Consider the following 12,798-nt stretch of genomic DNA (forward strand, 5'->3'; position numbering starts at 1 on the left):
ACCTGGTTATGATGGGATCTGCAGCATGATTGGGGCCCCATCGCCCCAAAAGCCCCCGGCCAACCAGTCCTGTCCGTCCTGCAGGATTTCTGGGAAAAAAAACCCATAAAATCAATTGAATGTGCTCATCTTTTTTAACACAACTTGATATGGCCCAAAACAAGGTAGTAAGAGCAATAAGAAGGAAATAATATCTCTACACAAATCGAGTAGCACTATTACACATTTGACACTCAAAGTACAGATTTCCTTATAGTGTTATTTAACTCTTCTTTCGTGCTTGTCTTAAGTTTTGGGCTTGATCCAGGAGGAGGATCTCATTTCTATAGTTGTTCTACAATATAAGAATTTGTTTCAGTTTTCACCTATACTTCAAAATTCAAACTAGAATCTTACTGGACTCAAATCTGGAAGAATGAAATGCTCTGCACCTAATCATCGTCTACCTCTGCGACAGCAATGCTTTATCACTGAGGACACCCACACTTCACTTTCTCAACATCCTCTCTTCCCATTCCACTCTCCTACAACCTATCTCACTCAAATAGTTTTGGTTACATTTTAAAGTCCACTTTTTCACAGTGGGTTCTACTAGATTTTTATTATCAGTAATAGATATTTTGTAGCATATAATGAGATAGAAGTATTTAATATTTCAAGATTTCAAATATACCAAATTCAATTTTTTATAACAATTTTATAAAAATGCCAACTACTATTTAACCTAATGCCACACCCAATGTTCAAAAGTCTGTCAGATAAACATAGCAACACTCATGCCTGAGTGATTTTCTTCCAGTTTCTTCCAGTATTCCTTAAATGTTCAACTTCCATTATGTAAAATCAAATGCCCTAATCTGCAATCTTACCTATTTAATGTTATATCTTTGATCCTCCCAGTATGTGAAAGTAAATAAACAACCTGTCAAATTTTCTTTTTCAGCCATCTCTTTTTATTCTGGTCTTCCCTGTGACTTTTATTAAAGTTGAGTGAATCTTTATATTGTTTTATACTAGACTTAGAAATATTTCAGCAAGACTTGCAAATAAAAACAGAAAGACAAGACACCTGGCCAGGTGATGATAATTCTACTTTTCAAATTCAGGAGGAGGGGCAGGGTGGTCAGCAGCTATGTTTTATTCCATGTAACCATACACCCCTGAATACAAAGGATCAAAGCCAATATTAAGAGAGATAATGTTAGTTTTTATAGATGACCAAGCCTGTTACTTATAAACTAGAAGCTGTAGAAAAGACACATAGATTATCCTATAGCCTGAGCAGCAGAGAAACTTGTTTGCAGAGAAAGAAAACCAAAGGCAACATATAAAGAAAAGCAGACATAAAGCAGAGAGACAGTTCTAATGGATTTCCAACTCCACCCTTACCTAAAGTTAGCTGCATTTCTGCTCTGGGCTTGAGATGATCCTATAGCCCTGCGGTAAACTTCACTTTTTCACTCAAGCAAGCTACAGTTGGTTTCCATTAGTCAGAGAGTCTTGACTAAAACAACAGGCTATCTTGCCTTTGCTGACTATCCTTTTATATATGTGCATGTCTTTTAATATATTTTACCCAGAAAAGAATCTGAGGAGTAAGTCAAATGCAAGGAGAGTTTGACTTGAAAAGGTTCAATAACACAGAAAGGCGAGTAAGTAATGAACAAAGAAAGAATTTAGCAAGAAAGACCAGGCTGGGGTGAGATGAGCTCTACTATCTCCAAGTCTTAGAAGAACTAAAATTATTTTAGTTTTTGCAACATTTTTACGAGGTAATAAGCATGAATACCAAATCTGTGATCCTTTCTTTGTTTTATTTGAGGCATGCTAATTTTTACATTTCTTCCTAACTTGTATAACGTCTTCTTAAGGAAAATGGAAAATTTTGGAGTTGTGTAGAAAAATCATTTTTAGAAGTACAAAAAGAGGGACTTCCCTGGCGGTCCAGTGGTTAAGACTCTGTGCTTCCACTGCAGGGGGCACAGGTTAGATCCCTGGTCGGGGAACTAACATTCCACATCCCACTCACATGCTGTGCAGCTCGGCCAAAAAAAAATTAAAAATAAAAAAAGTACAAAAAGATACGTGATGTTAAATTGTTGGGTTATTTTTATTTTTACTCTTATATATTTGGACAAATTCTTACTTTAAGGTATTATCTCATTTTATAAATAACTACTGAAATACAGTTTTTAATCCTTTCCTTCTCTGTTAATCTATTCAATTACAGTTGACCCTTGATCAATGCTCCCGTATAAACTTATAGTCGGCCCTCTGTATACACGGTCCCCCTGTATCCGTGGTTCCACATCCAGGGATTCAACCACACTCAGACGGTGTAATTCTGTAATATTTACTATTGAAAAAAAATCCATGTATAAGTGGGTCTGTGTAGTTCAACCCCTGTTTTGTTCAAGAGTCAGCTGTAATTATTTCTACTTCAAGGTAAGGTTACAAGAAGATGCATTCAAACCCTGTCTCTACCACTTACTCACTGTGTGCAAACAACTTAACATTCTCTCTCCTTACCTGTAAATGGAACTAAAAATATCCACCCGCAGGGTTATTGTGGTGATTTAATTAGATCACATACATAAATTCTTTCATACAATGTCTGGTATATAGAAGCACTCAATAAACATTAATTATATTGATAAAATAAAATGTATATTTTAAGGCAGGACAAGAAAATTTAAACATAAAATTTTCTGTGTCCATCTGGGCCTCCACCCTCCTTCCTTAATGTGCAGTGTGCATCTGCACTGCACATTAACCAGACCTCCTCAAAGATGGGAGTGCCTGCTTGACCATAAAAATCCACTTTTTCCCCCTTTATTCTGACACTAGCAATGTAGCTTCTTAAAAGAACGGCATTCTCTCCCAACTCTGAAAGATGGCATGGCGACTTGCTGCTTGCTTTGCATGTGCTCACCTGGACTATGTATCTTCGGTGAACTTTATGTGAAATATCGGTATGTCATTTTAGTGTACAATCCTTCATCTCGAAAATGTATATGACTGTATCTTCGAACAGGCGGAACAGTTCTCAGAGCTTTCTGAGAGTCTGTCTTCCGGGTTATAATCCTCAGTTCGTTTGAATAAAATTCCCTTCATTCTTCTTACCTTGATTGTTAATTGAATTTTCGTTGACAGTATTTTCTACCTTTTAAAGACCCATTATTGTAAGATGTCCCATCCCCAGTACCTACCTAGGTCTTCCATTTTCTATCTCATACAGGCCATTCTGGCTCTTTCTCTCAACATGCCCATCCTTTTCATTAAACTTCGGCGAAAAGCTGCTTTCACTGTAATGAGAATACCAATGCAAAATAAGAAATAATGACCCAATACTACCAACAGCTTAATAATGCCAGTCAGTTATTTATAAAAGCAGTATCCTTGAAACTAAATTTTTTAGTTACAACTTTAGTTAGCTTTCATTTACAAATTCATCAACTCCTTCAAAACAGTTTCTGGAAAAAGAAGATCTGTTTAACCAAAACACCTTGTAAGACAAGGATATGTGTTGTAATCCCTCTGGGAAGGACTAACGGCAGACACACTGGAGCTCCTCCCACATACTACAAGAAAGTCTATGTTACTATTAGCAAAGTGGAATTGGCCGTGGGCACAATATGGCAATTAATGGTTCCTATAGTTCTAAAAATAAGATTCCTTCTGATATTTTGTTGTTTCTACTGTTTCAAAGTAATTTTAATTTCTTCAAATGTACACTGATTAATACTTTGATCAAAGTAAACCCACAAAACATGAATTCACCCACAAACTTCATAATAACCATGATGTAGATTAAAATAGATGTAATATGCTGGAAGTGTTCCAGATCTGATCTGGACATAGCTCTGGATTACAGAGTTATATACATATAAAATCTTACTGAGCTACCCCTGCATACTTAAGAAATGTATACTTTACTGCATGTATGTCATACTCAAAAAAGAATTTTTAAAGCTATAAATAAACTACTTTCCTCCCCATTATGAAATCGCTGACATAGTTGCACTGACAGTGAATATTTATATAGCACTGGACAGTTCACGGGCAGCTCTGACATAAGTTTCACTTTTTTTCTTGCTTGAATTCCAATAAGCAAGAGAATAGATACATTTGTGCTCTGTTTTGGAAATAATTTCCAACTTGAATGATCCAGACATTTTCTCAAGACTTCTAACCATTCTTCCATTGAACGCACATGTAAAAATAATTAAATGGTAAAAATCATGAAATTATAAAACCAGACTTATAATGCTCTTGGGACTCTAGAAATGCACCATTATATGTGGAATCTAAAAAAAAAATGGTACAAATGAACTTATTTACAAAACAGAAATAGAGTCACAGATGTAGAAAACAACTTACGGTTACCAGGGGGGAAAGGAGGCAGGGGGATAAATTGGGAGATTGGGATTGACATATACACACCACTATATATAAAATAGGTAACTAATAAGGACCTACTGTATAACACAGGGAACTCTACTCAATACTCTGTAATGACCTATATGGGAAAAGAATCTAAAAAAGAGTGGATACATGTACATGTATAACTGATTCACTTTCCTGTACACCTGAAATTAACACAACATTGTAAATAACTATACTTCAGTAAAAATTTTAAAAATAAAAGAAAAGAAACTAAATAAATATTGAATACTAGTTAATGAAATACTTGTTGAAGTATACAGGGGGAGATGTACTGATACACCAAAAAAACAAGATGGGGTCTTCCCTGGTGGCGCAGTGGTTGAGAGTCCGCCTGCCGATGCAGGGGACACAGGTTCGTGCCCTGGTCCGGGAAGATCCCACATGCCGCGGAGCGGCTGGGCCCGTGAGCCATGGCCGCTGAGCCTGCGCGTCCAGAGCCTGTGCTCCGCAATGGGAGAGGCCACAACGGTGAGAGGCCCGCGTACCACAAAAAAAAAAAAAAAAAAAAAAGAAAGGAGGAGGGATAGATGGATATATATGTGATAAAATAAGTATAATAAAATGTTGATAAAAGAATCAAAGTGGTGGATTTATGAGTGTTCCCCATAAAGTTCTTTCAAATTTTCTGTATGTTAGAAATGTTTCATAATAAAATTTTAGATAAATAAAGGGAGCCATCTTCTGGGGGGAAAAAAAGCGTGACTCTAGTTATAATTGAAGCATTAACGCTAATAATACAGCTTGATTTAGACAGTGACACAAATTTAACTTTTAAAACACAAACTGAACGAAAAATAAGAAGATGTATTGTCTTCCTCTGTTTACACTGTATAGCACCCCCGCCAACATCATTAATTTTAATTGTACATAATGTGTATGTATAATATATGTGTAAACATGTACATCCTCTAAAATGAGGGAAATGGAACTCATTTACAGCTAATAATTTCTCAAGTTAGCTTCTTGATTAATTGATAATCCAAGTACTATCACAAACACACCTTTGGATTAAATAAGGAAACTGTGGGTAGAAATCAAGTCACAGCAATAAGTGACCTGGTAAAGTTTAACAACCTAATGAACTAATATGGATCAATCCAACTAGCAAAAGTTCTTATTTAACTGACTAAATAAGGCCTTGAGAGGACAATCATTTATAATAAATTTACCCATTAAATCAAACTTATAAAATGTCCCAAAACTAGGGCAGCAGTTTAGCAGAGTAGTTAAGGGCATGAAATCTGAAGTCAGACTGAGCTCAAATTCAAGCTATACCATCTACTAGCTACATGACCGACCATATGCAAAGGACAAACTTTCTGTGCTTCCATTTTTTGTGTGTGTTTATTTCTCTATAAAGTAGAAATAACAACCCTGTCTGCCTTCCAGAATAGTTATAAGAATAAAATAAAATAATGGTTATAAAACATTTAGTACAGTGCCTAGCTCACAGCACATTTTACAACTCTATCATTATATTTATCAAAAGAAACATAAATATAAAACATGAATCAACACAGCACTTCTCTGAATTTAGTCAAAACATTTTTGCTTGACTTTTTTTTTTTCCTCTTTCTCTCTCCGTTTTCTATCCCTTTTCTATCTTCTCACACTGGTCTAATTTTATCATCATCCTGTTCTTAGTAATCTGGAAGAAGTTTCTGAAAAATATTCACTATTCAAATACAAGTCTAGCTATGTTGGAAAATAACCACAAAAGGTGTTATTGATAACCCAAACAAAAGAAATAAAAACAGAGACCACCACTTGTCATTTCATAAAGTAAAAAACTCCACAACAAAATAGATTTACCTATTTGGAAAGATCACCATAAAACCCCCAAAAGAATAAACAAAAATGAACTGAATAGCTTTGGCAAGAATTCAAGCAAATGGGAGGGACTTCCCTGGTGGTCCAGTGAGTAAGACTCCGTGCTCCCAATGCAGGGGGCCTGGGTTCAATCCCTGTTCGGGGAACTAGATCCCACATGCATGCCGCAACTAAGAAGCCCACCTGCCACAACTAAGAGCCCGTATGCCGCAACTAAGAGCCCATGTGCCACAACTAAGACCTGGCAGAGCCAAAATAAATAAATAAATAAATATTTTAAAAAAAGAATTCAAGCAAATATGGAAACTGAGTTATAATAAAGTCAAGCACTGGATAAAAACTATTTTTCAACCATAAAATGATAATTTACAAATACAACCATTACCTTCTCCAAAAGTCTTACACCCAGCTAACACCAACTAATTTACTCACCTGATCTGAGGATCTGCCCACCGAGGTCCAGCCAAGACAGAGACTGCAGTGTATTCCACAGGATTATAGTCTTGCCACTCAACAAGCCAGCCTACCTTTTCATTAGGAACCTGGCTGCGTTGAACTTTTGAACCTGGGTAAGGAGATGTCCGAGCCTTGTTGTGGGAATTCTCTTTGGTACCATCAGAACCAGACATCATGTTGGAGTTAAGATGAAATCCACAGGATGAAAATGAGTTACTGGGAGGAAAAAGAAAAATGTTTTATATAAGTACAAAATTAATTAATTAAAGAACCTAATTCACAGACCACAAGATAGAACTTTTCAAAGACTTAAAAATCAGAAAATTCTAATTTGATGCATATTAGTGTAAAGATCCAACATCTGTGAGAGATTATTTTCAAATATAAAAATATTGCTAGGGGGCTTCCCTGGTGGCGCAGTGGTTGAGAATCTGCCTGCCAATGTGGGGACACGGGTTTGAGCCCTGGTCCGGGAAAATCCCACATGCTACAGAGCAACTAAGCCCGTGCACCACAGCTACTGAGCCTGCGCATCTGGAGCCTGTGCTCTGCAACAAGAGAAGACCGCGACAGTGAGAGGCCCGTGCACCGCGATGAAGAGTGGTCCCCACTCAACGCAACTAGAGAAAGCCCTCGCACAGAAACTAAGACCCAACACAGCCAAAAATAAATAAATTTATTTAAAATATATATATATATATTGTTAGGGACTTCCCTGGTGGTCCAGTGGCCAAGACACTGTACTCTCAATGCACTGGGCGTGGGTTCAATCCCTGGTTGGGGAACTAGATCCCACATGCATGCTGCAGCTAAGAAGCCTGCATGCCACAACTAAGAAGCCTGCATGCCTCAACTAAAGATCCTACATGCCACAACTAAGATCCCACACACAGCAACAAAGATCCCGAGTGCCGCAACTAAGTCCCAGTGCAGCCAAAATAAATAAATAAATATTTTTTAAAAATATTGCTAAATCTTATTAATTGAAACCTACTCACTGAATTTATTTTCATTGAGAAAAAGGGACAGAAGTTTACTTTTGTTAGCACAAATGTTGGGGAAGATAAGTTTGTTATAAAAATTCAACCACAAAAACAAATGTAAAGGAAGACTCTTAGGTCTACACGAAGGAATCAATTTTATAAAATAGTTTACGGCCTAACATACATGTGTAAAAAACGTATGGCAAAAATAGCACAAAAGAATAACAGGAAATGGAAATATACTGTTGTAGGATTCTTACATTATACACAAAGTAATGTAATATTACTTGAAGTCAGACTGTGATAAATGTACAAATTATAAACTTTAGAGTAAAATAAGAGGTGTAGAGCTGAAATAACTAGATAGTATATACAAAAAAAGAGAAAACAAAAAACTGAACCTTTACCTCACAGCCTACACAAAAATTTTTCATTTCTCTTCCTAAGAATTTAAATGCCTTCTCATTATTCTTAGAGATTAAAATTCCTAATGAGCCTAAATTAGGATATTTAATATGATAAAGGGGATTCTGAGAACATGGTAAACTGATGACAGCTCCCTTCCCCTGTTCTCACAATACTGTAACAATTTGCCCTTCCTGAGACAAATGGTGGATGGGACAAACACCAACTTTATGGGGTGGTGAAATAAGTCAAATTCATGTGCCTCTTGATATAATATAGTGAGAAGCACAGAGCAATCATTTCTGAGGTATTCCCTACAAGAATATATGACCTGAGTCTAGACATGAGGAAATATATAACACACCCACATTAAAGGATAACTTACAGAGTAAAGGTCCATACTCTTTAAATCACTAAGGTCATGTAAGATAAATGTCCAGATAGAGACATGAAAACTAAGTGCAATCAATGATGAATATACTTATATCCTTCAACTCAGTAATTTCATTCCTGGTAATCTATCCCATAAAAATGAAATAACCAGGCTTCCCTGGTGGCACAGTGGTTGAGAGTCCGCCTGCCAATGCAGGGGACGCGGGTTCGTGCCCTGGTCCAGGAAGATCCCACATGCCGCGGAGCGGCTGGGCCCGTGAGCCATAGCCGCTGGGCCTGCGCGTCCGGAGCCTGTGCTCCGCAACGGCAGAAGCCGCAACGGTGAGAGGCCCGCGTACCGCAAAAAAACAAAACAAAACAAAACAAAAAAACAACCCAATTTAAAAAAATGGGTGGAGGATCCGAATATTTTTCCAAAGAAGACACAGAAATGGCCAACAGAACATGAAAATATGTTCAACACTGCTAATCATCACGGAAATGCAAATCAAAACCACAATGAGATATCACCTTACACCTGTCAGAATGGCTATTATCAAAAAGAAAACAAATAACAAGTGTTGGTGAGGATGCGGAGAAAAGGGAATGTTTGTGCGCTGCTAATGGGAATGTAAATTGGTGCAGCCACTACGGAAAACAATATGGAGATTCCTCAAAAAAATTAAAAATAGAACTACCATATGATCCAGCAATTCCACTCCAGAGTATTTATCTGAAGAAAACAAAAACACTAATTAGAAAAGATACACACCCCGCCATTTTCACAGCAGTATTATTTATAATAGCCAAGATATGGAAGCAGCCTAAGTGCCCATCAAAAGATGGACAAAGATGTCTCTCTCTCTCTCTCTCTCTCTCTCTCTCTCACACACACACACACACACACACACGCGCGCGCGCGCGCGCACACACACAGTGGAATATTACTCAGCTATAAAAAAGGAATGAAATCTTTCCATTTGTGACAACACGGTTGGACTCAGAGAGTATTATGCTAAGTGAAGTGTCACACAGAGAAAAGAGAAAGACAAATACTGTCTTTCCACTTATATGTGGAATCTAAAACACAAAACAAATAAACAAACATAACAAAACAGAAACAGAGTCATAGATACATAGAACAAACAGGTGGTTGCCAGACGAGAGGGTGGTAGGGGGAGGAAAGAAGTGGAAAAGGGAGAAGATTAACTGAGGTACAAACTTCCAGGCACAAAATAAATGAGTCACAAGTATGAAATGTAAGATGTGGGGAATAACTATGTTATCTTTGTATGGTGACATAAGGTAACTAGACTTACTCTGGTTATCAAGTTAAAATGTATGGAAATATCAAATCACTATGTTGTGTAACAGGAACTAACATAGTGTGGTAGGTCAATTATACTTCAAAGACAAACTCATAGAAAAAGCGATCAGATTTGTGGTAACAAGGCAGGGGGGACGGGGCTAGAGGGCAAACTGGATGAAGGTGGTCAGAAGGTACACACAACTTCCAGTCATAAGACAAAAACGTACTTGGGATATAATGTACAACATGATAAATATAATTAACACTGCTATATGTTATATAAATATATGAGAGTGGTTAAGAGAGTAAATCCTAAAGTTCTCATCACAAGGAGAATTTTTTTTTCTATTTCTTTAATTTTGTATTTATCTGTGATGATGGATGTTCACTAAACATGTTGTGACAATCATTTCATGATGTATTTCAAATATTTATGCTGTACACATTAATCTTATACAGTACTGTATATCCATTTTATCTCAATAAAACTGAAGGGAAGTATTATGAAAATAAATTTTATATTATAGGTATATAAGTATATAGATTTGGTTATAACCTAACTAAGTCTTCAAACAAGGAATTAATCAAATTTGTTTTTATTATATTTCTATTACATTTTATTTATAACTACATTATTCAGCAAACTTCACTTTTATACCTTCACAGTCAAATCAGAGGGGATAATTTTAGCAAAAGTATTAGAAGCCTTCATCAAAATTTCCCCAAGACCTCCCTTACTCCTTTGATATTCAAACCATTCTTGCTTGAAACACTATCTTTCCATCGGTTTTGTCAACTTTTTTTTTTTTAACAAGAGCATTATGTCTTTTATTTTCCATGTACCTGTCCCTGTGTGAATCGAGGAAAGGATACTACCTGCCTTTTTTTTTTTGAATAGACTATTTTTTAAAGCGGTTTCAGGTTCACAGCGAAACTGTGCAGAAAACACAGAGCTCCCATGTACCCCCAGTCTCCCCACCACACACACATAAAGCACTCCCCATACCAACATGCCCCACCAGAGAGTTACATTGGAAATAAGTGGGCCCAAATGTCCTAAGTGAGCAGTGGGACGTAACCATGGAAATCAGCCCTCCTCCCTCCCTACCCTACAAACAAAAAGTCGGTATTAGTTGTTTGTCCCCAGGATAAAACCAAAATTTAAAGAAAATGAAGGACTAGAACCTCTATTGTGAATTAGGTATTAGAGAACACAGCAGAAATTTAGGCTTAATATCCCCGTAATTCACACTGAGGAAATAAAGTTAGGGCAGCTATGTTCAGCGGGGAAGCTGCTACACAAGTGTAAAGTCTGGAACGGGAAGGGGGAGGTTTCCAGCCAGTCCACCTGCTGCCACCTGCTCACACACCCTCAACCTAAACCGTCAGGTCTAGGTGCACTGGTACCTGGGGGCAATATTCAATCAGTGCTCCTGTTTACAGAAAACAATGCCTATTATCTACATTAATCAAAATATAAATAACTAGCATCCGCCAGATGTTTGAGAAGAAAACAAGGAAAAGGGACCAAAAAGGAACAGAACCAGTGACCCAGAAGGGTCAGACAATTCAGGAAACAGAAAATAATTTTTATTCTAATTATTATTTTTACAGATTCAAAGGACTTTTATAGCCATAAAATAAGAAAAGGATATTAAAGAGAGCAATTAGGAGGAAAAAGTTCTTGTCAAAATTTACGATTCAATAGAAGAGATGACAATGCACAGGACAGCAGTCTGAACTAGTAATCTAGAAGATAAATTTGAGGAAAATCTCTAAGAACTTCATACAAACAGACAAACCAATGGAAAATTAAAGAAAAAGAGAAACAGAGGCACTACCCAGAAAGTCCAAAAGCTATCACTGGAGTTCCGGGGGTGGGGAAAAAGGACAGGACAGAAGAAAAAATAGGGGAAAAAACAAATAGAAGAAAATTTTCTCGTGCCGAAAGTAAACACGACATGAAAAGCAAAAATATAAATAAACAAGAAACAAACAAACAAAAACTCCTAGAGGCAGCCTCATAAAACTTGTTTATTACTCCGCGCCTACCATGGGCATGGTACCTAGGACATCGTGTTTAGAAACCAGAAGGAGAGAGGAATAAAAGGAGGAGGCAGCGTGAGCTACCATAAATGCCTGAATTTATCCAAGGCAAATTTTTTTAAAAAGGTAACTAATAAATATATTATCTACACTGAAATGGAGAAGTGGAGGAGAGCAATGACGACTTATATTTTTCCTTTTACAGCATTTATACGGTTAGCATCTTTAAACTACGTGCATGTGCTAATTTTAACAATAATGTTTTAAGTATTAACCAAAAAAAAAAAACACCAAAAAAACAAAAAAATGGCACGGAACAACACCACACCCAAACATGTGCTATTTAAACTCTCTGGGGACAAGAATGTTAGTGACTCATGGAGGATGGCAAAGTTCGAGTATCATAAGAAAGGTCACTACCGCTTGTTTTTCTCAAAAGGCAGGTAAAACATTTTAGAGCCTTTTAAAAAACGTGTATATGGCCGTAAAGAGCTGGGACCCAAGCAAAGCCTACTGAAGCCGCCCGACCAGAAGCTGCTTCCCCCTCACAACACAAGGACTCGGGACAAGGAGCCAGTACTAGAAGAGGGAATACCTGCACGCCGCGATGCTGCAACGGCCCAACGACTTGAGAGTCACTGAGGCCAAGGCCACAGAGAGAGACACGGTGGCTAAAGTCTTCCCCAGGAAGCGTCCGGCCATCAGCAGCCCGCGGGAAGATGTGCGGAGCAGGGTCGCTGTTAGCTTGGGCCGCAGCCTCCGGCCTCCCCACACCCCTGGGCCCCGGGTATCCAGCAGGCACTAGGACCGGGCGGCCCTCGGGTTCCGGAGCGGGAGCAGCCAGTTTTATCTCATCAACACACAGGAGACCAAACGCCCTCCCCAAACAACGGCCCAGCTCGACACGCCGCCCAGGGGACGCCCAAGCGGCCAGCGCCAGCAGGCGGAAAA

General features: G+C 37.9%; 1 protein-coding gene across 3 annotated transcripts in view; it reads right to left on the reverse strand.

Moving 5' to 3' along the window:
• NUDT9 (nudix hydrolase 9) overlaps positions 1-12,777 on the reverse strand; it is a 26,287-nt gene extending 13,510 nt beyond the window's left edge. For 2 of the 3 annotated variants that reach the window (XR_010943202.1, XM_067737018.1), the window contains exons 1-4: positions 12,443-12,773; positions 6,709-6,948; positions 3,210-3,305; positions 3-89 (exon numbers count right to left, since the gene is read on the reverse strand). Coding sequence is in view for 2 of the 3 variants with exons in the window: in XM_067737018.1 (XP_067593119.1) it covers positions 3-89; positions 3,210-3,305; positions 6,709-6,948; positions 12,443-12,549 (530 nt within the window). In the remaining variant the exon portion in view is untranslated. Of the gene's footprint in view, positions 1-2; positions 90-3,209; positions 3,306-6,708; positions 6,949-12,442 lie in introns of all 3 variants that reach the window. The other variant, XM_067737019.1, reaches the window with a different exon arrangement.
• Between the last annotated feature and the right edge of the window lie 21 nt (positions 12,778-12,798).

This window comes from Pseudorca crassidens, chromosome 4 (genome assembly GCF_039906515.1).
Source record: "Pseudorca crassidens isolate mPseCra1 chromosome 4, mPseCra1.hap1, whole genome shotgun sequence".
NCBI classification, from domain to species: domain Eukaryota; kingdom Metazoa; phylum Chordata; class Mammalia; order Artiodactyla; family Delphinidae; genus Pseudorca; species Pseudorca crassidens.